General features: G+C 36.5%; 1 protein-coding gene across 1 annotated transcript in view; it reads right to left on the bottom strand.

The window, feature by feature from the left end:
* The window catches only part of LOC139962495 (2-oxoisovalerate dehydrogenase subunit beta, mitochondrial-like), a 75442-nt gene extending 51552 nt beyond the window's left edge, over window positions 1-23890 (bottom strand). Inside the window, exons 1-8 of the mRNA XM_071962507.1 lie at window positions 23704-23890; window positions 21969-22046; window positions 20296-20364; window positions 18848-18981; window positions 16497-16652; window positions 14344-14452; window positions 10631-10693; window positions 6712-6857 (exon numbers count right to left, since the gene is read on the bottom strand). Of these exons, the coding sequence (XP_071818608.1) occupies window positions 6712-6857; window positions 10631-10693; window positions 14344-14452; window positions 16497-16652; window positions 18848-18981; window positions 20296-20364; window positions 21969-22046; window positions 23704-23848 (900 nt within the window). The 5' untranslated portion in view covers window positions 23849-23890. The remainder of the gene's footprint in view (window positions 1-6711; window positions 6858-10630; window positions 10694-14343; window positions 14453-16496; window positions 16653-18847; window positions 18982-20295; window positions 20365-21968; window positions 22047-23703) is intronic.
* Between the last annotated feature and the right edge of the window lie 2577 nt (window positions 23891-26467).

Genomic DNA, 26467 nt, shown 5'->3' with positions numbered 1-26467 from the left:
TGTATCCACTATTAATAGAGCTGTCTCACAACACATAGTTGATACTAAAATCTAATGACTCGCGACTTGCTGTTTGAGTAGGATAGGCTGAACTTTGCTTCACCCATTGAATGAATATTTCTACAGGTACCTAGAGACCAAAGTCCCTTGGGGGAATGAAACACTTTCATAGAAGTAACTGATTGCGTTTTAAAGGGCCTACTGGGCTTAAAATTGATCTCACAGAAACTTTCACAAATTTTATTCAGAACTGATTGATAAACTTCCGGGAAAAGTTTTAACCAAACATCCTCGAGGACCGATCCAACACTTTCATAAAATATGATCATATTTAATAAATGCAAAAATGTGTTTAAAACTTCCATATTGAAATTGGCAAACAAGTTTAAAGGGACAGTCTGGTGAAATGCAAATGATGTAAACAGATTCATGAAAATCAAGGCAAAAAAGTGTTCATAATGATATTAAAATTACTAATTTCACAAACAAAAAATTATAATGACATTCATATCAATAATTTTCACTTTAAAAGAGAGCTGAACTAGTTTCCCTCGGACGAACGAGGGGCGCTAATTTCTAACGTAGTATTTGTTTTAAGAAGAGAATAATTATCAAACTAAATTAACAGCTTTCGGAGCTTTTAGCATCCACAGCATGACGGCATGACCGGCGACCCACTGTGGATTCTTTCCGTGTACAAATAACAGAAAAACCGACTGATCTCACCTAGAATTAGGAACAAACATTGGAGATATGGGGGCATCTGGCTAGCATGGTGGGAGTACTTTAATCTCTTTAATTATTTAACTTACTCTAAATAATGAACTTTCATTTCAAAATCACCGAAACTAAAATTGAAAATGATATTCCTAACTATTATGAGAAAAACAAAAAATCGGGGAGATGGGATGTTTGAGAAATGGACTCATTAATTGAATGCTTTTTTAACCTTCATTTTGATTCCATGTTTTGAAAGTCCAGTCAATTGTCTTGGCTTTTTTAGGCAACTGTAGTCTTTAGTCCTTTACTCTGCGTTGAGTATTACGCGGTAGGGATCGGTGAAGTTGGCGACTATATGCAAAGGCGGAGTACCATTCCAGACAGTTTCACATGCAAAGTTTAGACACACCCATGAAGGTCTTTTAATCAATATATATTTAGGCAATCTGACACAAACATCAAATATACCACAAAGTGCCTTGACTTATCCTTGACTAATCGAGTAATATGATTGGACAGAATTTTTTTGGGATGTTTACGTGCCTCCGTTTCTGTTATGTTCACAATAGCCTTGAACAATTCTAATATGAAGTGAATCAGATGTCTAGTTAAAAAAAAAAGGTATGAAATAACAGAACTGTTGACTCCAAAACGAAAAATGATGACGTAGACTGTAAAAATACAATGCATATATTGTATGTACCGACTGTGCAAGTTTAGTAGAGCATGAAAAGAGACAATTAATTCTCCGATTGATAATTTTGATAAAAAGGTGACAACTTTTAACAAGGCTTTAAAAAGTGCTTGTTCACTTGAAAATTGTAAATAGTCACAAGTATTAAGTTTCTGTTCTCTCAATGCCATTACTTTTAAAAACAGAGGCTTTCACAAAAACAGTACAAATTATGAAACCACCCAGTTTTAGTCTGGCACCCACAGTGAACGATACACACACAATTAAAATGGACAGTCACAATTGATCTGCAAAATTAGTCATAGATTAAAACAAAAGGCATTGAACTATCACACCCTTCCAAAGAAAACTACTTACCGATGACAAATTATGCTGAATGGACCCCCCCCCCCCAAAAAAAACAAAACAAAAAACAGCCTTGGTGTACTTCCATGACAACTATGACTTTTCTAATACGACATGAGCTTACTGCTGCCGAAACGGAAACAACTTCTTACAACAGTTTCCAGTTACAATCAAGAAATGCTGTTGAACAATAGCATGCAGATATTCCCTGACAATTATATTCCATGAACCACATCATCGACCCTATTGCCTGTTTGAAAATATTCAGATAAGCAAATTTAGTAATATGTAAACTTGATTCTGAGAAGAAGAAAAAACAAAAATTTCACACTATTCTGTCATTCATTATTGGGTACAAACCTTTGAATTCTTTCATCCGATTTTCATTGTTAATAATTTTTGCGATGACTTTTTGTTTTATACAAAGGATTACGACACATGGGGGATTTCCAGATGCAATTTCTTCACCCAAGATAAAAAAAACAGAAAAGTTCTTTGCATGGTTGGGATAATTTGACTGACCCAGCAGTGTACGTCATTCTTGTTCAAACTGTCTGAAGGTGAGATGTTTACAAATTTGATCACCAGAATCTACTCATGAATACAGTCTCTTTAATTTGTGAAAGCAAAATTCTTGGTAATATTCTAACAAAGAATTCTCGCAACAGGTGGTAGACAGACCGATTGTCAGTAGCCCTAGCCAGTCTTCTGCTATTTCATGTACATTTTTTTTTATTTATAGTAGATCATTGATTCTTCTGAACTCATCCACAAAACTCATACCACTCGGCTATAGAAAATTGAAAATTTCCTTTTTCTAACCCCAGAATACTGGCTGACGACCAACACTCTGCCCATTAAGTTTGGGGTCCAGGAATTTACTCTTTTAGGAAATGTTGTGGTTTATGCCTTTACAATACCTTTGCAATCCCCCTCCTCCCCCCTCACCTCGAGTCCTGCCTTTACTCTCAGTGGATGCATGAACCCCCCCAGTGGAAAAGTTGCTGAACTTCTGTCGGCTGAGATTTGTGTTATACCACGTGACAAAAAGGAATTGGGCAAATTATTACCGATAATGAAACTCCAAAAAAAACTATGGAATAAAAAGAGGAGAGATTCTACAGGATACCGTAGGTCATCCACCATACTTTATATATCCGTTTACTTTCAATCCGTAATATCTGAAATCTCTTGTTTTAAGTTTCATGTTGGAAGGGCTTTTCATGTGTGTACCAACCATACTGTACCTCTGTACTTCTTCTCACCTTTTGTGCTCATCATCTGGAACAGCCTGTTTACCTGTCACAACTTCTCTTGCCTTATATTCCAACTCGCACACTTCGTTCCTCCAACAAACTGTATTTAACTGTTCCTAAACCACGCTTGAAGACCTATGGTTACAGAAGCTTCAAATACTCTGGCTCTTATGTCTGGAACAATTTACCAGATCACATTCGAACATGCCATAAACTTTCTACATTCAAAAGTCTACTTAAGACCCATCTTTTCACTTGTTCTTTTGTAAATTAATCTGCTTTCTCTGTAAATCGCCTTGAGCAGTGACTTTTGTCTACCGATTTGGCGCTATATAAGTCTCATTTATTATTATTATTATTACCTCGAGCAGGGTCCGATTTATTACTCTTACAAGGCACATCACTTCTCCAGCACTGCCATAGCATGCCAGGTACCTGGCTGGTCTCCACTGCAGGTGACCAGATTATGAATTACTACTCTAGAGGTACAAACACTGCTGTAGTTAGAATCCACAATTTCTGTGTCAACCATTGCCAGCTTTTTAAATTTTTATTCCTTCTTGCTTTTGATAAGCTGGTAAAAATAATGACAGAAAAAGAAAACTGATCACAAATGTTCAGAACTCTTCTTCATTTTTTTTTTTTAGAAAGTTCCATTTAAACTGATCAAAAGAAACAGTATGAGACTGACTCTGTCACTCTCAACATTTGATTTTATTAGCTACATTATTAAGGGCTTATATTATATCAAGTGAAGAAAAAAATGGAACATAAAACATTTCTATACTACCCTGGGGCGGCAGAGTCTGGTTCACTGGCTAAATCACTACCCGCTTATTTTACCAAGTGAAAAAGGTTAGCATGGAAAAACCCCAAACAAAAGCAAAAATAAAATTTCACAAACTAATAATAGCTAGCTGTAAGTCATTCAACACCTTTTTCAAGTGCCAGTGCCTGGATGATTTCTTACGTTTATCATTTTGATTATACAGTGGACAATGTTTAAGAATCTTAATGTCAGCTTGAAACTTGTTTATGAGTTTCACATTGTGTGGGATGCCAATTTCAAGCACCCATTTTCCGTTTCAAGAGTGAAACAGAAACCGTCCAGACCTATGGGTGGCATGGTCAAATCAGGACATCAGGAGAGGAACTTCCATCTGCCAGTCATTTGTAGGCTAACACTATCACTGTAACACATTTAATACAGTCTGTAACTGTTCAGTCGAGTGTGTCAGTAGCTAGGCTCTAAACTTGACACTTGTTACTATACCTCCAGGACAGTGACTAACTGGACAATATGCTTTGTCTACCCGTTCTCTAGCTATGCTTTGTCTACCCGTTCTCTAGCTATGCTTTGTCTACCTGTTCACTAGCTATACTTTGTCTACCTGTTCAATAGCTATGCTTTGTCTACCTGTTCAATAGCTATGCTTTGTCTACCTGTTCAATAGCTATGCTTTGTCTACCTGTTCACTAGCTGTGCTTTGTCTACCTGTTCACTAGCTATGCTTTAGAACAGTCTACAACCATGTAAGGAGGTAGCTACAAGATTTTGATTGACATTTAGATGTAACCTTAGATGACACAAAAATGCTTCAGAATTTTAGGTTACAAATATATAAAGTAACTTTTCTAGACAATTCCATGTAGTAACCAATGACAAACATTTCAAAAGAATTGCCCTTCAGAGCTGACAACAGAAGGAAATACCAAACAAAACATGTTTGCCTGCAACCATGACACTACCTCAATATGTATTAAACATAACAAAGAACAAAATGTCACTTCTTTGGTATACAGAGTTATGACAGACGTTAGAAACTGGGCCGTGAGATTTTGTTGACCTTTATTTTCTGCCACTGATTCAATAATGTTACAATGGTTCAATGGATGTATTGAGGAGACGTCAAAGACTGCCAGCTGGTACAGTAGTTCCAAGAAATACCGTCACACAAACACACGAATAAACACACAATATTTAAACTGAGTTTAGTGATTCTCTATCATAGCAGTTTTTCAGTCTAATCCTACTGTACCACCAAGTACTTATCAATGCAAGACTTCAAATGATAAAAACCATCATGGGTACCTTCAGAAATTTAGATGACAGGTCAAAGAGCCAGTAATAAACCTACGCTATTCGTCTAGACGCTTTCCATATTTATAGACCAAAGTTGTCAAAAGTTTGCAACTTTTACTTCCCTATTTGCAAATGAAACTCAACTATAGACAAACTTATGTTCAACAGTCTTGAGCAATTAAGTATTTTAACAGTGTTAATATTTTATCAAAATATCTGAATAAAGCTGCTTTATCTCAATGTGCAGTGTACAGTATCTCAATTTGCAGCCTATAGTATCTCAATGTGCAGCTTTCAGTATCTCAATGCGAAAGCAGTTGTAACAAAATAAAAATCTACATTTGGCAACGTACAGAAAACAAACATGTGCTCGGAATGAAATATGGACTTAGACTGGAAAACAAAAAGCATAAAATGAAGACTTTTGCTGGTTGGAATATTGAACCCTGGATCTTGTATGTTTTTCAAGGACGTAGGCAGAACAAATTATTAAAGGGATCATAAAACCTAGGATTTTTGATATCCTAAACCCCTTGAAAAAAGTGTGTTACTATTTTCATAATAGGTATGTAAGAGTCAGAAATTTGGGATATTATTCTGTGAATTTCCTTGCGTATTAAAATGTTTTTCAGTTCTCGAAGTTGTTTCCACTGGCAAAGCAGAATTCTAAAACTCAAAGACTTTTTTCTTTCATTAAAAAACCAAACCCTTTTTGTACTTTGCATACTAAAATATGCCCCGATAGGAAACTGGCTTGTCTATGCTTGAATCAATATCGTGCAAAAACTCATAATGACTGTCTAGAATATTCATAAAAGTTTGGGATTTCTTGCTAGTTTGGGATAGGTTATTATTATGTTGAGTTAAAAAGATTCTTCCTACTCTATGATTATATCATAAACAGGTACAGTAAGAATAACGACAATTGCTTACGCTTGGATGGGATCAGTATTCCCACAAGTTGGTAGTAACCAAGGTAGCATACAAAAGCAGACGACTTTTAAGAGGGCGCCATTTATAAACAGAATGAAAAAGGTCTGTCAGTTTTCTATTCCATACATGCCATTGTTTTTTGGGCGGATAAAAAACAAACTTTAATGAACATATTATCCAACAGTGATTGGTTAGCGATATGGCTTATATCATATGAAACTAAGTTGCCATGATACCGAGCCCTGAATGGTGGAGGCTAAACAAGGCCAATGGCTGCATATTATGCTCCGGTGACCTACCAGAGACTGCCGAGTGGAGAGGCTCAGTGAAACAATCATGAATGGTTGGATTTCAGGTCTGTTAATCCAGGATCAAGATAAAGCACATCCAGAAAAACCAGGTTTTTTTGTTTAATATTTTTTTATCATTATTTGAAAATATGTACCGATCCTAATGACTGTCACAACATATCATCACAGACAAATATCCTACCCCAATCTGGGGGGGGGGGAGTGGAGGGGTTACTAGTATGCATAGTAACTCAAAGGTTATTCTTGCTTTGAATATTAGGTTTGATCTGTATTTTCGTGTTTTTTTTTATTTGTCATGGAAAGCATGGTTTCCTTTTCCATCATGTGTTTCCAAAGTAAACACTACTCTATGCGTATCTAAAAACTCACCTTTATAATAGTGTCCTGATCCCATGGAAGGATCGTTTGTAGGTCGATGACTTCGCAGGAAACACCCAGTTGCTCCTTGGCCATTTCAGCAACCTCCCATAGCACGTGGATCTGGGTTCCCCATCCTACCAGTGTGATGTCGCTACCTGAAACCGTAGCGAGGAATGATCAATCAATCATAGCTACACAAGACGTTCAAGTTGTTACAAAACTTCTTGAATTGTTGGGGGGGAAAAAAACAGAAACCAATCTATCAATCGCTATGGAAACAGTTATTACAACGACTACAATGAACACAGACTGATGTGAAAAAAGTTATATTCCGAAAAAATGTGGTAAAGTTTTGACTCAGAGCTGATGCATTTTGGTTTCAAAGAAGAAGGGAAAAAAGTCCTTGTTATGAACTTTTCATCTAATTTGCTCATTCTTTTACTCCAGGAACCAAAAGTTTGGACAAAGAAAATGGCTTGATGTGATGATTCAATTTCAGCAACCTGAACATATCAGTACTAAAAGAGATTTTTTTAACTTTTAGGCTTTACCAAATATCTGACAAATTATAAAGACAAAGAGAGCTCTTGATGAGGCTCGATTCCTTTGATTGTGGATATTTACATTGGATTAGCATAGCACTTATCCGACTTTGAACTGCCAGAACAAACTGAACGAAAGATATATCATTTGCTTGTTTTACATCCCCCCTTTGTAGTAAAAAATTCTCTATGGAAAAGCTTCTACATTCTAAAGAATTATAAAGCAAACTGAAGCCAGAGATGTTATTTCATACCCCTTTTAATGACATATTGGCCCTGTTAACATTACAGATCAGACCGGATGATAGCATTAAATTGAATTTTGGAACCCTTTACGTTTTACATATAGAACCCCTGCTAGGTATTGGAACCTGTGCTCACAATCACAGGAACTTGACGTTTCTTTACGAGAAGAAACGGCGTAAGACCATACTAGCATATTAAACAAACAACTACGGAAGTTAATGGTCACCTCTCATCTCGGGTCCCCCCCTCCGTCTGAGCTGCGTTGACATTACATAATTTATCACAGGGTTTGATCCTCCGTTCAAATCGCCAGGTCGGACCCCGGCTCACATAATTACAAAATTTAACATCCAGTCATTGTCTAATTAATGTAAACATTGAGCATGCATGTACAGTAGCACAGTTGTTGCCAGATGTACAAGGCAGATATTTACGAAGATGCGATCAACCATTAAACTTAGACAAGCCCGTATCAGTATTCAACATCTATGGTGGCTGTCTGCCAATGAATCATCCCAAGTTGATATATGTAAATATTTATCCACAGATTTATCGCAGACAAAACAAAATATGTTTCGCTTTCAAATTAACATTGGGCAACATTCAATGAATATGGTATGGATGACCAGGGAGTTGTTATGGAAACTCCCTGGGATGACATCTGAGCAGTTTACATACCAGCTTTCTGAACCTGTTGTTCTCATTTGCCAGTGCATTTTGAAGGAAAAACTCTAGTTTACAGTATATACAATTATATGATACTGTAATGGTGTCAGTACTATACAATGTGGTTTACTATCAAAGTATCGTTTTCTGAAAAAGAGGGATGAAGGCCCTCAAAATTTGCACTGTTCAAATGACAACTAACATGTGACAAGAGTATTATTATCAACATTATTTTTCTTTGTAGGGGGGGGAGGGGAGGGAGGGGGAAATTAAATTTTGGTTCTAAGATTCCATCAACTATCTTACTTTATATTGCCTCTTATTTCTAACGTTAGTAATGGCATTGGACAGAGATATCCTTTCCAGAGTCTCAGTGTCTCACCTTGACTACTAACATATTGACTTTTTTTTCACTTTTTAGCATTCAAATTGTAGATTTTGTAGTCTGTTTTATCGCTTTACTCTTCACCAGTGCTTTTAATCGTTTTTCAATCTCATATTCCTGTATATATCTGTATATGTATTTACTGTTTTATGTATTTACTGTTTTATGTCATTGATTGTTTGTAAAGCGCACAGATGCATCGCGCGTAGTGCGCTATATAAGATTTTATTTACATTACATTACATATTGACAAGACTGTGAATAATTTCTGCATGTCATTCACTGATATATATATATATATATATATATACACAAGAAAAAGCTTTTATTTCTTTAACCGGTCTGGAGAGTTACAACCAGCCTACTTTACTCTGGGGTCTAAATAGTAAACTGCTTATATCAAGCATCTTAGTTGCCTTTCAAACCCCAATCCCTGTCTGAAATCAAGTTTTAGTACTAAGTACCTTACCATATTCACAGAGTAAAATCAATGGACCAATAAATTCTGTTTGTATGATCGCCTCGCACCTTTTACAGTTAATAATCATGGCCAATTTATCAAGTACCAAGAAAGCTGATTTAATACTTAACAGAGAATTGAACAAACCACTGGGGAGGGGGGGGGGGAGCAATTCTTGTTCAATCAAAAGTTACTGCATTTCCTATCAACTCTGAAAGGTGCTGGTAAGTAGGCTCGGACAATATCAACCTTTTGGTCACAGCCATTATAAAACCCTGAAGTACTAGAAAAAGTATCATATTGGTGGTTTACTGCCAAACACTACTAGAATTGGGACGGAATTTTGGCTGTGCTCAAGAATCCTTACTGTACAGTAACAACATTAACGAAGAAAACTTGTCTTACAAGTTAAGGCATCACATACACACACACACATGCCCACGCATGCGGAAACAACCATTGCATGGATGCCTTTTGCCTTCTGCAAGGAGTTGCAAAGGGAGGGTTATTCCCCTCCTTTTAAACCCCCCCCCTCCTCCAGATTCTCCCAAGTAATAGTAACTCCATTGAGGGCACATGCTGTAAATTATTGCACTTCTTAGACTTTCACAGTTTGTCTAATACAAAATATAATAGCAAACATATAATAGCAAACACCAGGCCATCTAGCTAGGCTAATTATTCAGTAATTACTTTCTAACCTGGCTACTCTGTAAACTATTAGATTATCAGCCAGCAGATTTTACTACCTCTGATTTGATTTCAGTATGATTTGAGTTCCCCCTGGAAGGAACAACACCTACCCTGAGATTATCCAAGGACAATCATTTATTGTCTATCCACCCTGTCATATTCCTACATGTATATATACATAATAATACGTACAGTATTTTAGGGACAAAACGACATTCCTTTGCTTTCTCTTACACACTTTCTTTTTCTATCATTATGTTATTTGATTCGGTTAATTCTAATCTATATCACACCATGGTATATGTACTGCATAAATGAACTGAAAAAACAAAACAAACACGGAATTGAATTAACCCATCAAATCTGAAGGTCAGATAATTGTGACTTTTAAAGCATGCCCCACCCACTTCTACCTAATCTAGATAAGGCAATAATAATAGATAGATAGGTAAAATGTAATGGTAGTTGGACAGTGTGTGTGGGTGTGGGTGTGGGTGCGGGTGCGTGCGTGTGTTTATGACTACGCCTGATCAAGATAAAGCAAGTGTTAAGTCATGGTCTGAACCAGTCTGCGATGGCTGTCCCTTGTTGGCCAATACAGCTGGTCAGCTTCAAGAAATGTAAAGAAACATGTGAGGTTGGCTGCAAAGAGAGGGGGGGGGGGTATGGGGAAGTTAAGCACATTTAATTTATTTTTATTTCTGGGCCATTGATACTGTATGCAGTTTGGGGAAAAAGGCTGTTCTATGTATGTGAGTCACATTTTCCCAGGAGGGTGAGACTTGTCATGTGAGAGGCTATGGGTCTAAATGTCTATCAGTCATTTTGTCTTCTTCTGACGGGCAGTGCACGGTCGGAGTTAGGGTTGCACATCTTTGAGATGGTGGAAAACCGAAGAAGGAGAATCAGAGGAATTTAAGAAACTTATATACACACCTTCTAGTAAGACATCAGCTTGTGAAAGGGGAACCATATAGTCTTGCACTGGAACTTCTTCAACTGCAAGGAGGAAGAAAATAAAACAAAATGATCTAACATTGCATAAAAAAATAAATAATAGCTACAAAACTCATAGGACATTGTAAAACAAAACTTCTGAACAAATAGAGAAGTCCTTTTCTGACGGTTCAATACCTTAGGCCAACACTATGCAAACAAAACTGCAGATAACATATATCGATATGAATATCCCAAAATCATGGTTACATTGGAAAGCCACATGAATTTTTATTTTTTTATTTTTATAATTCTCAATTTTGTACAAATACTTTTAAACTCATGCAAATCTACTTTGGAATAGATGGGATCAAGCCAGGCTGCCATTTTTGACGATGAGTACACCTTAATGGGAGGTTATGGCGCATCACATGAACTACATGAACAGACCATATCGCCCAGCGGGTGGGCAAGTAAACACGATTTAAAACCACTCATTTAAAAATTTGAAACCATCCGTAAGATTCACCACCCTCCATTCCGATGCAAATTTAAACTTCATGCAAATCTGTTTTACATTTAATTAACATCAAACAAACTGCCGAAACCTCTATCTTTCTTTTCAATCTCTGGATGGTATAAAACTTGTAGTGGAATTTCATTGCCCGCCACGTGAACTGTACGGTGTCTTATGCAAATACCCCCACCCGCTGGCATATAGACATGTTGATATATGACTTAAAAACAAAGGAAGGGAACTTGAACATTTCATAAGATAAGCCTGTTTTAAAATATAATCATTTTAAAATAATAATTAAAATACTTTATTGCTGGCTTCTTTGACTTCATGTAAATCTGACACTAGTTGTATATATCAATGTCCACACAGGATGTATTTCTCCTTTTAATATTCTGCATGTTTGCTACTTTATGTAGGTAAGGTTCACGTTCGTCGCATTAACGATAACACAACATGTACAGTAGTACTACTGCCAGGGTATAGAGTAACATTTATCGTTGTGCACCGTTAAAGATCATAAGTATTGGTCAATTATTTTTGCCGTGCTAAAAATGGCTTGAAAGTTTTCAAAGTGCTTGGCCGGTGGTTCGGTATCTTCAGATTGCGTCCAGACAGAAAAATAAGATTACTATGAAGGTGTTAGTAAAATTCTTCTTCAAGTCAGAGCATGAGTGACCAGTATTTGACATTCCATCGTATCTGGGGCCTTTAAAAGATTATATTATCTAATTCACCGCATATTTTAGCACACCTTAAAGGTGAACATCTTGATATCCAGACTTATCTATAAAAATATCTATCTATATCTTTTTCCGTTTTCTTGAACCAAACCATAACAAGGCTACAATTCTTACCAAAAGTCGCCCCTTTAAATTCTCACAATCTTAAATAAATGCTGCTATTGTAGTGATGCCAGACTTAGCGATTCTACTGTCCAAATGCAGCAGGTTTCCTTTAAAATCATTAAAGTAAGTCCATGTAGATCCTGTGGCAATGCTAGCCACACAAAAAAGAGATTTGTACTGTACCTTTAAGATGTTCTGATGTGCTACGTCCTTTGAAATGTTTTTTTCCATTCATGCCAGCAATAAGAGTTAGTGATTTCTAGTTTCTACCCTCCAATGTACAATTAATTGATAACGCAGGATTGATATATAAAGAAATAAGTAAGGCAGGTAAAGAAAATAAAAGATTCATTTTGCCAAATTCTATCGAGATATACCTCCCAGGGTTGCACCCAGGCAAAATATGCTAGATTGGTAGAAATCTTGGAGGAACAATGAAATCAAACAAATGGATTTATTCAAGCTACAGGAATGATATTATTTAATAACGCTAACAGGAAACAAAAAAGTGAGGCCTAAAAGAGTGCGGTTCCATTGAATAGAACTCCCGAAGAGGAAGTTCTTGAGCACAAGTTATTTATGACTATGACAATATATTCTGAGTAGTGTGTACTAAACGACGGATAAACTTGGGATAAAAACAGAAAAGTAATAGTTATAAGAATCATAATAATAATAGTAACCATATCTTACTGATAGTGAGGTGTTTATATTATTATCAAAGAAGGAAACCTGCTGAAGCAGTTTACAAACCCGCAATATGAAAAAAATTATACCAAAAGCCTTTTTTTTTTAACCCAAAGTTACATTTAAGCAACACTGTACATGAGAATTGAATGACGTACTGTAGCATACCCCGGGAAGAATATCAAGCTGGCTTAGTTTTCATCAAAACTTTGAAAATGCTTTGAAATATGTCTGCCTGCTATATTTTCAGAAATTGGTCCTTTTTTGTAGCTTTTGATGTGTGTTATACTTAGCAAATTATTGCTGGCTGTAATTGGTCACCCCCACCTCCCCCCCCAATTGATCAAGAAACTATGCAGCAACAACTATCGGAATATCAAGCCCACATGTTAAGTCCATAAAACTAGTTTTTACCAGTTCATGTTGTCATTTTGAATAGGCCCAAGGTGAACCCTCGTGTATCATAAATTTGTAAGCAAAGTGGCTGCTCGAAACCCCAGCAAGTCACTTTAAAAATTCTATAAGCCATGCTGACTCATTCTTCACTTTTAGGCAGCAAGTAAGAATACAATAAACTTAGCTGAACTCCCCAATCTAAACTGCACTTTTCTTGCAGCACAAGGTGCACTTTACATCTCTACCAGTAACTATTGTTTTGGATTGAAAACAACTTCTTCCATGTTTACGATTATAATTAATAATAAATATATTACATATATTTATTATTACAATTCTTATTTTAATCACCATGTGGTACAGTGCTACATTGTGGACTGTTTTTGTGTGTTACATTTGAGGCGCGACAGGTTTCCAACTAGAAAGATTTAGATATTCAAATCTGCCGATGGAACCAAATGAAACAAATAAAGACAATTCCAGAGCCTACCAGTGAGTTTGGCTTGGAATGTGGTTATATTTCCGTGTATTATTTATACTTATACTTCCATTGAACTACAACTGAACTCCTTAACTACAGTGTAGCGCAAGTGCAAATCCAATAGACTGTTGCTATGGTAACATACTAGCTGTGCAACATCAATTTTTAGCAATTTTCACACTGAAATTCAGAGTATATATTGAACTGAACTCCTTAATTACAGTGTAGCAAAGTGCAAATCCAATAGTCTGTTGCTATGGTAACATACTAGCTGTGCAACATCAATTTTTAGCAATTTTCACACCGAAATTCAGAGTATATAAATATTCAGTGATGCTGCGATTTTTGTTTATATTTATTTCACTACAAAATACACAGCAACATTTCAAACTGCATCTAACAGTTTTTCTGTGATGCCATGATCCTGTTACAAAGTAGCTTCCAAGGATTACTGAACATTTCAATCATCAAGAAAAATTGTTTGATAACTGAACAGTGTTCAATATGATAGTTTTTATATGTGATGTATGCGATCCTATAATAAGAAAAAAAAATCCATCTGATATAGGTTGCGTTATTTTTAAACAGTCTGTATTAATTATCATAATAAGTAATATTTATATAGCGCATAATCAGCAAAGCTGCTCAAAGCGCTTTACAAATGTAAAACCTAAAAAAAATAGTAACAAAACCAAAATATTCAATATATAGAACCAATAAGGCAAAATATGTAAAAGCCAAAAGCAACAATATAAAAAAAAAATAAAAAAAAAAAACATTTCACCTGCTGCTCTGTAAAGTACTTTTGGTTCAAAGAAAATGCATGGATTTCTATCTCGAATGCAGGCAAGAAGGAGACCCTTGGCTTGGATTGGACTTCTAGGTACAACGACCTGCAGAAAGATGGAGACAAATATAAACAAGTAAACTGAGCTGACTGTAATCTTGTAATCAGATTCAAGCTGTTTCCTCTGTGTGAACTGACAACAAATTTGAATTTTCTATGGAAATATTATCCTGGTATGGCTTGCAATGAAATGTTATCATAAAAGGGGTCAACAACAGAGTACGATTACTATTCTTGGAAAACAGCAGTCACCCAACATAAACATAACACTGGTAGCTTTTTATCATCTCTGATAGAAAATTGTAAATATATCTATATCTATATATTTACATATTTATTACTGTATATGTATCTAGATCCGGCTTTAGGAATCACGAATAATTTGGAGTTGGTTAGCATCATGCTTAATCTCTAGAGAATGGAAAATATGCCACCAACACAGGACTAGCAAAAGCCTACAGTGGACTGGCGACTTTCCTTACTGGTTTTGAACCTCTGAACATACAATCAGTGTCCATAGCCTAGTGGTTATGGTGTCCTCATATAAAGCAGGACCCCCAGATTTATTCCTGTTAGAAGCTGGATCTTTTCTCAGTGTTCTGGATTTTTCAGCTCCTTAATTGCCATTGCAAAAACATATATATATATATCTATAGATATATATAATAATAATAATAATAAAGTGGCCACTTATAACCTGCCATATCTGTCAATTTGACCCACCTGTACAGAAGATCATTTTGGATAAGGAGTTGGTAATTTGACAAACCAAACTTGACTAGTTTTGAAGCTATTTTATTATTTTTGTAGCAATTTTGAAGGACCAGATTGACTGTTTTGGGAGGATTACCACTTCAAACATATCATGCTCTTATTAGATGGGGCTATGCATAAACACAGACAACCTAACCTTTCATGAAATTGGACTTTAGCTAAGCTAAGATACACAGTTACATGTACTAGAACTGTAATAATAATAATTATGTATTAATAATCAGGGATGAGACTGAGCAGGGGAAAAAAAATCTGAAATTTATCGATCGCCGTCCTGGGGGAGGGGTTTAAGGGGAGGGGGTGTCCCCTCCCCTTTAGAAATTTTTTGTCAGGTAAGGAGGGCTTAGATGCAAAATGGTGGACTCTAGATGGAATCTATCACATCACGTAACTCGCCAAAAATGTGTGGAATTTCTGCTTGTATAATTTATCCATTAGCTTTTTTGAACCAAAAAAAGGCTTTTTTGCTTGCTTTGTGCTACTTGATTCCACCACTGGTCAAATTCGGTGCTCCTTCCCTTCACAGTCCAGCATGTTCGGCCAAAAAAAAAAAAAAAAAAAAAAAAAAAAAATTAAATTAAATTAAATGAAAAAAATAATAAAAAACGCGAATTACGAGAAAAAAACGCGAAAATGAAAAAAAAAAAATCGGAAATCCGCGTTTCCGCGGAAGAGTCTCATGCCTGAATAATGCACAGCAAGAATATAAGGGAAAAGTAGGTCAAATTGTGACTAATTGACTACTCTTTTAGAGTAACTTTGGTTTGGGTTAAAGGGGACACAAAGCCAACCATCATATTTGGTTTATATGACAGGTGATGGAGCGGGGATGGGGGGGGGGAATAGTGGGTGAACTTTAGAATATAACAACAGATCTAGACTTGCTAAGAATACTTATTGCATCTATTGTGCAGCTTACATCAAAATAATCTTTGTTTCATTTAATTTCAGCATATTAAAAACAAACCCATGAAGACCACTGCAGAGTTAGGAATAAGCATGAGACTATGGTATGGTGGTGGGATGGGTGGGGGGGGGGGCAAAGCAATAACCTTAAAATAAGACATATTTTCTTAAGAATGCCTATAGAAAAGGATACCTAAGGGTCTTATGGTACTTACATTACAATTTACATTATAAATTGGGTTGGAGATGGCAGTTGAAAAGAATAAAGACACACCTTAAGATACAACCCCTAGTATACCTTGTGATGTTAACTTCATTATCTTCTGTGTAACATAATAGCTTGCTCATTGAGGAAACAAAAACGAAATACCATCATTTGGACGGCAACAAGTCACACGTGAAGTGCTAACCTTCAAACCTGGACAACTCGCAAATGCAGCTTCTGGGCTCTGTGAGTGATAGAGGGCACCATGACCAACAGCACCCCAAGGAGCCCGAATTGTTAAGCCTCCAACGTTGAAAAGATTACCGCTCCTGTACCGGAACTTTGCAGCCTCGTTCACGATCTGTAAATGGTAAGATTGAGAGAGAATCAGATCGGTATTATTTACCCCATCGAAGTGAAAACTCCCTTGTTTTGCATTTATTGCAAAGATTGTGGATATAATATCTCTAAGTTAGGCTCCAGCGAGATGAACAAAAGACAAATGTCCACATTTATCGCTCATATAGATTGGTCATTTCGAATGGATGAAGGTTACAAGTACGACATCCTGAAATTTGTGGTCTCCATGGTTACAACACAGAGACGATACAGTTGGATCATAATAATTTAAAAGTTCAGCAATAGAAGGGTTAGTAAACTCAAACAATGAAAAAATATTTCTCTTGTGCTCAAACGCATTTTATTTGCTTTAATACACTTTTGATATCGAAAGAGACAGGTGTGCTATACAGCTTCTGTGAATTGACACACAGAAATTTGACTTGGAAGAAGAAAAACTGTCACAAACTGAACCAATAATTTGTGGCATCAGTTATAGATGGACATGTTATGGAATATATTTAGTCATATAAAGACCATGGTTCTGAACTTTACTGTCTACAAAAACTGCAATATCTGTGCACTTGTATAGTATTTGCTATCATGGATAAAATCCCCTCTGCATGTATGATGTAATACATATGACAGGTAACACAGATATGCGATACAATTTGGATAATCCGAAAATCCTCCACACAACCAACTGTTCCTTACTCTAATACAACAGAAACTAATCTTTCAGTCATGACAATAAAGGCACAGCAATTGATGCTCTCATTCATGTAAAGTGTAAAGTACAAAATTTGTTTTTTATGTATTTATAGTAAAACTATTTACAGATCTCAAGAACTATTACATCTAGTACTAGTCTGCCTTCACAGGACTGCACTAACAATATCATGGGAGTAGAAACAGTGGCAAGAACTACAAGAACTTTATACCCTGTTACTTTTCCTTTAGTAAATATAGATGGATAGAATTAAGCCCCCCCCCCCCCCTTGAGCCTATTTTTAATTTTTTTTTTAATGTTTTTATGATATCGCTAGTAATTTCAAAAGAGAAAATGCTAAGATGCAACTTACAAGGCCTGGGAAGTGCCATTTCCAGCGATCTGGGAGGCATCTTCAGCCAAAATTTTCTTGTACGCTTCGCGTGAGGTTACATTCGACCGATAAAATTACACAGCCATGTTTAAATTTCCATCCTATTCGATCGAGTAACTAGTGAATGTGTACGTACCCTAGGAAGTGCCTCTTCTTGGCCAAAGTAGGACAATAAGTTTTAGCCTTACCGGTTTGATGACAAAGAGAGCTATCCCTTACTCTTGAATGCACAGTACACTAGGTTTATACAATTCAGGACATATACATAGTGACCTAGCAGTGACATTCCCTGAAAGAGTAATTTAACTTTTGATTGACCAAAAAATCCATTTTAAACATTTGAATACCCAATAACCCTAATATCATATGTCCATGTCTCATCAAATATATATCCTGATATCATATGTCCATGTTCTAAATGTTATGTCCTTATGTTAGGGTTTGCATTGTTGGCTGTACACATTAGCTTCAACACAATCCCACCATAAAATGCACTTTATATACCAGCTTACAAAACGTACAGTATCTATCATAAACTCAAACATCTGGTTAAATTTTCCAAAGTTTCATCTGCTTGGCAAACAGCTCACCAAAGATGCTCTCAGATTTATCTCCTTTTGTAACCTAATCGCTCCAACTGACATCGTTCAGAAGTTATTTTCATACTTGCAACATGCATGCTTACATCAGCCACATGTCTGTTGATATTAACCATATATATAGTTTAGAACGCTTTGTTATTTGACTAGTCTTTCAGCACTCCATGAACAACAACTTATGTTGATCACAAAAAAAATATATCTTTTAGATCCACTGTATTTCGTTAAGGTGACAGCCACAGGATTTCATGTACTGTCACAGGATAAAAATCATCCCTGGAAATTTCACCAGCTTTTACTTAATTTGTATTTCTGTCAGCTCAGAAAACTTTAGATAAATCTACTGATGTCTGTGAAAATCCAGAAGGCCTCTGAAAGTTTGGCAACCTTTTAGATTGGCACTACTGACCATTGATGTAAACATGGGGAGTAGAGGGACCGGTGGGGGGGGGAGGGGGTCAACATCAATATGTGCCCGGATTTCCTGACAAACTGACTGTGAAATAATTTCTCACCTGATCATAAGCAGGGAAGATGTAATCAGCAAACTGAATTTCAGCAATCGTTGTGGCTCCAACTGCGGCCATTCCTATACCGAATCCCACAATCCCTTGTTCACAGAGCGGCGTGTTGAAAACGCGATCCTTACCTAGATCGTAGGATGATGAAAGATGCGAGTGAAAAATGAACAACGTTAGAAGAAGATCTTAGCCATTAACGACACTGTTATCAGCAGCCCTGATGGAAGGCCGATGGAGATGGGTAAAATACATGTTGATATCTACTCCTATGAGAACCTATCGTCCCTTTTCTGAACATCTCGCTCAGTGACCAAGATCAGTGATGATTATTCTATGTGAAAATACAAAACATAATCATTGTAAGAAATCAGGAATACGGAACTACAAATTCACAACACGCCTAGCTCCCCCCTGCCGCAACCCCCACATTTTCTTTCCAGAAAAAATTGTCCTGTGGACCTGAATTGCATTTGTGAGCGATACATGAACAAATGTTGGCCTTCTGACAAAATTAATTTTTTCTTTTTCTGTCAAACTAACCAGACTTTGTTTTAAGGTCTTTTAACAAAATCATTAGTTGGCCAGACAGATTATTAATGTATAACGAATAACACAAATCTGTAGTTTGTCTTAAAAAAAAAGACTAGTGTCCTCTCAAAAAACCCTACGAATAGTTTGGCTGTAGTCCAACATGACATTTAAAAGGAAGCACCAACCCAAACATCATTATTGGTCTCTGCAACAGAGGTAACTGTCACAAACAACTTTCCCAAAATACTAAGAAATATTATATTCCATTTGGAAGATATCACATATTTAGTGTTTCTGCATAAACATCAATATATGCTTTATTTTTTATTATTTATTTTTTAAAAGACTATTTTCTGTTAATGGAGATGGGTTTTGCAAATGCTGAACTTCCAATATTCCAGGTGGTATACATGAGGCTAATGCTAGAACTGACTTCTTGGTCTAACTTGTTAAACATTCCACCATAAAAAATGATGAAAAGAAAAAACAAGGAAAAAAGTAAATGGTTTCTGATCCTGGTGGAAATATGACATCACAGATTTAAATTGGATTTCTCCCCAATGGAACAGGATTCCTCTTAGCTACTTGAGGGAGTTGTTCCTCATGTACAACTCTATCACACAAGCTTAAGATTATTGGCTGGGTTTGTGTCAACTTCAATTTTTCTCAGACCAATGAACAGTGTTGTAACATTCAGTTCTGTCAGTGGTGAATATTTGCTGATAATTCTATCACTAAGAGATTTCTCTTTGGTCAGGAATTAATTATATATTTTTGTTAATGATATTTGCCCATCTTGAGATAAGACATAATGGCCATACAATGGTTGCAACCTTACCTAAGATACCTTTCTTACCTTGCAACTTGTTTTTTCCCACCACCTTTATATTATTTTGCTTTGGCATTCTTACCATACTTATCACTTAAACCAACAGTACATCTGAATACACCACCAAATGCTACATCTTCGCCAAAGATAACTGTAGAGGGATAAGAAAACAGATAAAAACAAATTTAAAGCTTATATGTGTGGGAGGGACTATTAAAACACATGCATGATTTTTTATTTTATTTGGCAAAACAAGTGTCTTTGACACATGTATAGTAGCTAAATAATGATAATATTTAGATTTATAAACTGCAGACTTATCCACCGATAATGGTCTCAAGGCACATTACAATATTACCCTGGTCAACGATAACTTGTCAAACATAGAGAAAATCCCTCCACATGGCAGCAGCTATACAGCGCCCAACTGACAATTTATCTCACAGGTCCCCATTTATACACCTGGGTGAAGAGACGCAATGGAGATAAAGTGCCCTTCCCCAAGGACACGACATAGTGACCTGGCCAAGACTCGAACCTGCAAACCTTAGCTCAGAAATCCACTGCCTTAACCACTTGACCACATATATTTACCTATATTTATGCACAGAACAATCACCAAATCTCAACCATCTGTTTATGTTTCTTCAGGCTGCATAATAGCTATACATATTGTTTCAAAGGCCACTTAAGTTTCAGACAATTTTTGTGCTGAAGTTTAAGTTTAATATCCAGGATCATTATGAGGGCGTTTATGTAAACTTTGTTAAATGGGCACAGACGTTGTTGCCATCGAAAGGAGGTGATTTTGTTCAGGGTAATATAGAATAGTGATAGCAGCAAGTATGTGAATTTGCTTTCCTATCATTTGAGCCCTGGCTGGTATAGTGTCTTACTTTGATCAAAAACATTCATCATGTTTGGTTAAATACTGTAGTTGTAAACTGCTGTTTTAACACTGTAAACAATAAAACAAAATGAGTGAATACAGCAGGCACTGCAGTAGACTTAAGTAGTTGACAATTCAGAACAACATTATCAGAGCATTTTTAGTATTATCAGAGTTTCTATGTGCTTTTTTAAACCAATCAAATGTACTGAAGTGAGTAAGTTTGATAATGATAAACAACATTTCCTTGGGTTAACACTTTTCATCGTAGTATAAAACACATGTTACAGCAAATTTTTGCTTCACTCCTTGAAATAAACTTTGATTGATCAAGCAAACTAATTAATTACTTTGTTATAGGATTTCACTATGGACTGACATCAATGAACTATTCAACAATTTAAATTAACTAGCTGCTTTCAAGGTTATTAGTGTTAGTCTTCCTTAAACTTTAGAGTACTTAAAACAGCTAAAAGTTTAAAATAGTACTTTCTGGGAAGATATTATCTTCCTACTTATTCCCTGACAAAGTTTGGAAAGGAAGCAGGCGCACAATGCGCTGAGTCAACTGCCACCCAATGCAACTGCGACAAAAAATCAGTCAGGTCGGTCCAGTATCAGCAGGAAATTTTACTCTCGACCCAACCACAATCCGACAGTTGGTCCTCCGCGTGACCAAATCTAGGTGGCGACAATTGTCTCCAACACATGCTTGAGGAGTAGTCGGGTGAGTTGTGTCAGACCTGTCGCAGCCTGGTTGGTGTGGAGTGTGCCTGCCTTAAGAGGGTGGCAGTAAAATGCTTGTTAACATTTAAAAGTGTCCATTATTTGACTTTTTAAGCATATTTGTTGGCAAATTGGCAAACCTGTTGTCTGGTCAGTTGCAAGTGCAATATCCATAGCATTTGTCAGGGACTGGAACAAATTCATCTTGGATGTTTCTCCTGAATAAAGGCAAAGAATAAACAATAGCCATTGAGTATTTTTTTGGGGGGGGGGGGTTGAGGGGGTTTGCTTGGGTCATAAATCACTGTAGTACATGTATGTACCTTAAAACAAATGTGTCACATCATGATAGTTAAATAAGTAACATTTAATGTACATATAACAATGTTACATCTTTATTCATTGATTTTATTTGGGGAAGTATATTACTGTTCATTGTGCGCTTATATGAGATTTCATACATGGACTACAAATCAAACTGTCGTTGTGTTTATTTGTCTTTTAGGATCCTTCCACAATTGAAAACCACTTGTCATACATTAAAATCACATCTCAAAGGTGAATTATTTTCCAAGCTGATATACTAATTTCGGTTTTAAAACAGAAACAGTATTGGTGTATAGTCGAGGGACCTAATTATGACAGTGTACCAATAATGATACACTTTTGAAAATTTCTGATTTAAACCGCAGCAACAAAAATTAAGCCACATTTTGAAATATGCTAGCTAGTGTCTCAATGTGTTTTCAACAGAAGTATAGGCAAATGATGATCAAATTTGTATAGTTATGTCTAAATCATAACAATCATGAAACTTATTTTGTATTAGCTTACTTGAATCAGCTTCAAGACTGTTATTTTTGTGCCTATAATGCAAAGAATTAAGACATATATCACTAATTACTCTTTCTAGAACTTTAATACTATACATGTTAAACTTGCACTAAAATTAATATTTTAACTTGTTTAATTTAAGGTCATCAAAGTGAAATCTTTTTAAAATAGACTATGCCATGATAGGTTCTTCCATAGTGCAAGTAATTATAAAGCGGTGGCACCATAAGTTACACTCAAGATGCAGCCTATAGGTAGGCCCTATTAAATATCTATACAGGGAAATATAATAAATGGAAACTTGTTGTAATTTAAATCTCCTCATTACAAAATCTCTGTAGGTACTATAGAATATTGGGTACTAATTTAGAATCCGTACCATTCGACTACCTGACAGGCTAAATTCATTCCAGCGAATCATTCACATGACGCACCTATTCAATGACTGTTATTCTATTGATTTGGGAGGCCGCTATAGACAGAAACCAAGCTGATGCGAGCACACACGTTCAGCCGGATTATACAGTTGTTATTCTGCCGATTCGAAGTAAGCTTTCCCATTCATATGGTACGGATTCTAAAGTTAGGCCAAATATTGACATAATAATGCCATGCCCACAGCAATCAGTAGTTTAGCTTATAACATTATGCCCTGATTTTGGGTCAATGCTAGCCCAGTTTAACACAATGCAATTTGTAACTCCCACTTTGTCCCAGGCATATACCAGACTGAGCCTCAACAGAGTCATGAATAGGAAAAAATGTCTACCATGTACTCCTGCCTAGGATGATACTGAAATTATAGTCATTGGCCTTATGACACCATAAAAGTTGGTTTGCCGGGCTAACCTTACTAGGGCCAAACTAGGCTGGGCTATATTCGGTATACAAAGCCTAAACATTGGCTAGGCCTATGCCCTAGGCCTTACACTGTACCGTTAAACCAAGCAATAAGTTATGCCTAAGTTCCCTAACTGATGTACTGTAGCCTAGCTGGAACCTTATGAATGCAAGGGAATGCAATGTCGACCCACACATTACCAAGAGATTTATCAGCTTCTTGGGGGTGGAAAGTGAAAGCAGACGCATATCGACAGCTATTTCTGTTGTAACACTTTCTCATTGACTTTAAAAATGATGAAATTGGTGTGGAACATTTACGAGTAAGACCTAATGCAGAAGCCATGTTGACAAATTTCAGCTTGATTTAAGTCGTTTTAATTTTACGCATAAGATTAATGCATAGAAATTGAAGCAGGTCAATTTCTATAGATTAATGTGACTACACGTCAAGTTGATAAGGAACGCAGAAAGGGACATTAATCCTCATTAACAACAACCGACGTCACAGCGGCGTTACTATGGCTTAAACCGTTGCTACAACATTAATGATCGAAAAGCTGATAGTTTCAATTAGATATTTTTCAGTCACGCCACATAGAAACAAATTCCAATATGTTTTACTGTGTGGTTTTTTCACAGGACAGGTTGGTTTCGGAATAGTATTTGGTGAGGTGCTGTTCACTGTTTTATTTCTTATATACGAACTGTTTTTTCTTCAATTAAACAACTTTAGGGTTGCTTTTTGGGCGTTTAATACACTGTCCTTGTAGGGTTTGTCCACCAACTAGTAACTAAACCCTTCAAACATATATACAGCACTTTATAATATTGTCTCAGTATAAGTTTAAAATGACGTTGAGAGGCCACTGACTTTAAGGTTGGTCAGCAATTTAAAAAGGTAAGTTTTACATTTTCAAAAGTTTATCCACTCTAAACTTTTAAAGCAAACTGAAAATTTCCGAACCAGAGTGGATGTGAATATACTGTTACACAGCATGACTACTGGACAGGGTCATGTGCAACTTTGACCTTATTTGATGAGCCACATATATATAGTTGAGGAGCCATTGTGTGTTTGCGGAGCCATTGTTTTGTGTAAGATAATCTGTTCTGGTTTTATAAGCAAACTGAGCTTGGTATACGACTATCATGGACTATGCATTAATATAGTGTTGCTTAAGTGGACCATTGTACAATAACATACTTATCCCGAGATCGTGGTGTCATGTGATATAACATATGGAATAATAATAAAAATAATCATCAGCAATTATTTTTACGACGCTTAAGCGACCACAGATTTAATGTGGGAGAAACCCGCAAGGGCTTATGGATTACAACTTACACGTCTGGTGGCTTCCAAGTCAACATTTTTTAACTCAAATTGGAATCTTTTCAAGTTATAGAGAGTCATTTCAGAGGGGAAAACCGTAGATTGCACTTGGATGAAAAACCCACATTACTATGACCCGGCCGGGTATCGAGCCCGGAACCTCCCGATTGCTAAGCCTCGTTGCATCAAATGCAACCGCCTTTATCAACTCGGCCACAGCACCTGTAATATGTCGGTGTCGACTGGAGCTGAGACCAACGTGAGACTTCATTCATCATAAGAAATAAGTACAAATATTTTGGGTGTGGCGGAATGCAATATGCTTCATGTAGGTGTAACTAAGTTAGGGCATGGAATATGTGTCTGTAGAAGTAACAAAGTTACTCTATACCAGGGTTGTCCAACCTTTTGATGAGAAGGGCCACCTCGAATGATTATGATAAAGGAGGGGCCGCATGAGCCTACAAGCTCCTGTGGCATATCCAGGGTTTCGTGCCAGAGCGGCAAATTTCAGTGGCCCCGCTAGGGGTCTGTTAGGGGGTATGGGAAATATAGTTACTATACAAGCGGAGCGCCACCGTAGGTTGGCGCGTGGCGTGCAAGAAAGAAAAAAACGCCCAAAAGATAATCAGATTGCAGGTAATGACACTTCACAAGCCTTCTGATCTGTATAAAACAATCTTCATATTGAGATATAATGATCTCCAGTAAATTTATTACGAAAGAATTCCTGAGTAAAAGAACATTTGTAAATTAATGAGGTTGGCGGGCCTGACGGGACCTTGCGGCGGGCCGTAGGTTGGACAACCCTGCTCTATACTCTCGAATATCTGGGCCTACTCTCTACAATAAAACATACAGTGTACAGGCTACACTTTGCGCTCTATGTTCTAAGATGCTTCTTATCTCCACAAGCCTACATCTTGTCGGTCGGCTTCATCGCCATGTAAAGCCGCAAGACTTTAACTAGACATCTGTGATAGATCAGTAATTGACACAGCACTTTCCTAAATGCTTCTAAGGTATCCTGTTATGTTTCTTTGTACATCACCGGAAAGAATATAAGAAATCGTGACAATATTATCCGAACTGGGTGTAACTTCTATTTCTTTTGCTAAGTCGGGGGGGGGGGGGGAGGAATTAAATGCCACAGTGGTCCGAAATTGGGTAGTGTCAAAGTGACGTAATCTATACATTGTAACGTAATCTATACATTGTAACGTAAATTTGCAGTGATTTTGAGTTCTTAATACATTACATGTACTTAACACAGAATAAAGAAGAAAAAAATAATTGCACTATGTTTATTCGTAGCATGATAAGTTTTAATACTGACAAAATGAACTGACTGTGAGTGTGTATAACACTTACTATTTCAATATTTACATTTCTATCCGTTGGTTTCATTGGTCCTCTGAATATAACAATTTGAGAACCTTAATTGCGGAGATAAGTAATCTTCTCATTTTACTGCACAATAATAAGAAATGTAAATATGACTGAAACTTGTGGTTGAAAATCGGTAAATCAGTATATAATAATTGCCATTCGATGAGATGCATATTTTTGCCTCTTTTGTCAACGCGTAACTCAAGGTCGATTTCAGTCAGTTACAACATATGTATAGAC

Source organism: Apostichopus japonicus, chromosome 21 (genome assembly GCF_037975245.1).
Source record: "Apostichopus japonicus isolate 1M-3 chromosome 21, ASM3797524v1, whole genome shotgun sequence".
NCBI classification, from domain to species: Eukaryota; Metazoa; Echinodermata; class Holothuroidea; order Aspidochirotida; family Stichopodidae; genus Apostichopus; species Apostichopus japonicus.
Note: the sequence above shows the minus strand (reverse complement) of the source record. Positions and strands in the feature narration are given on the sequence as shown.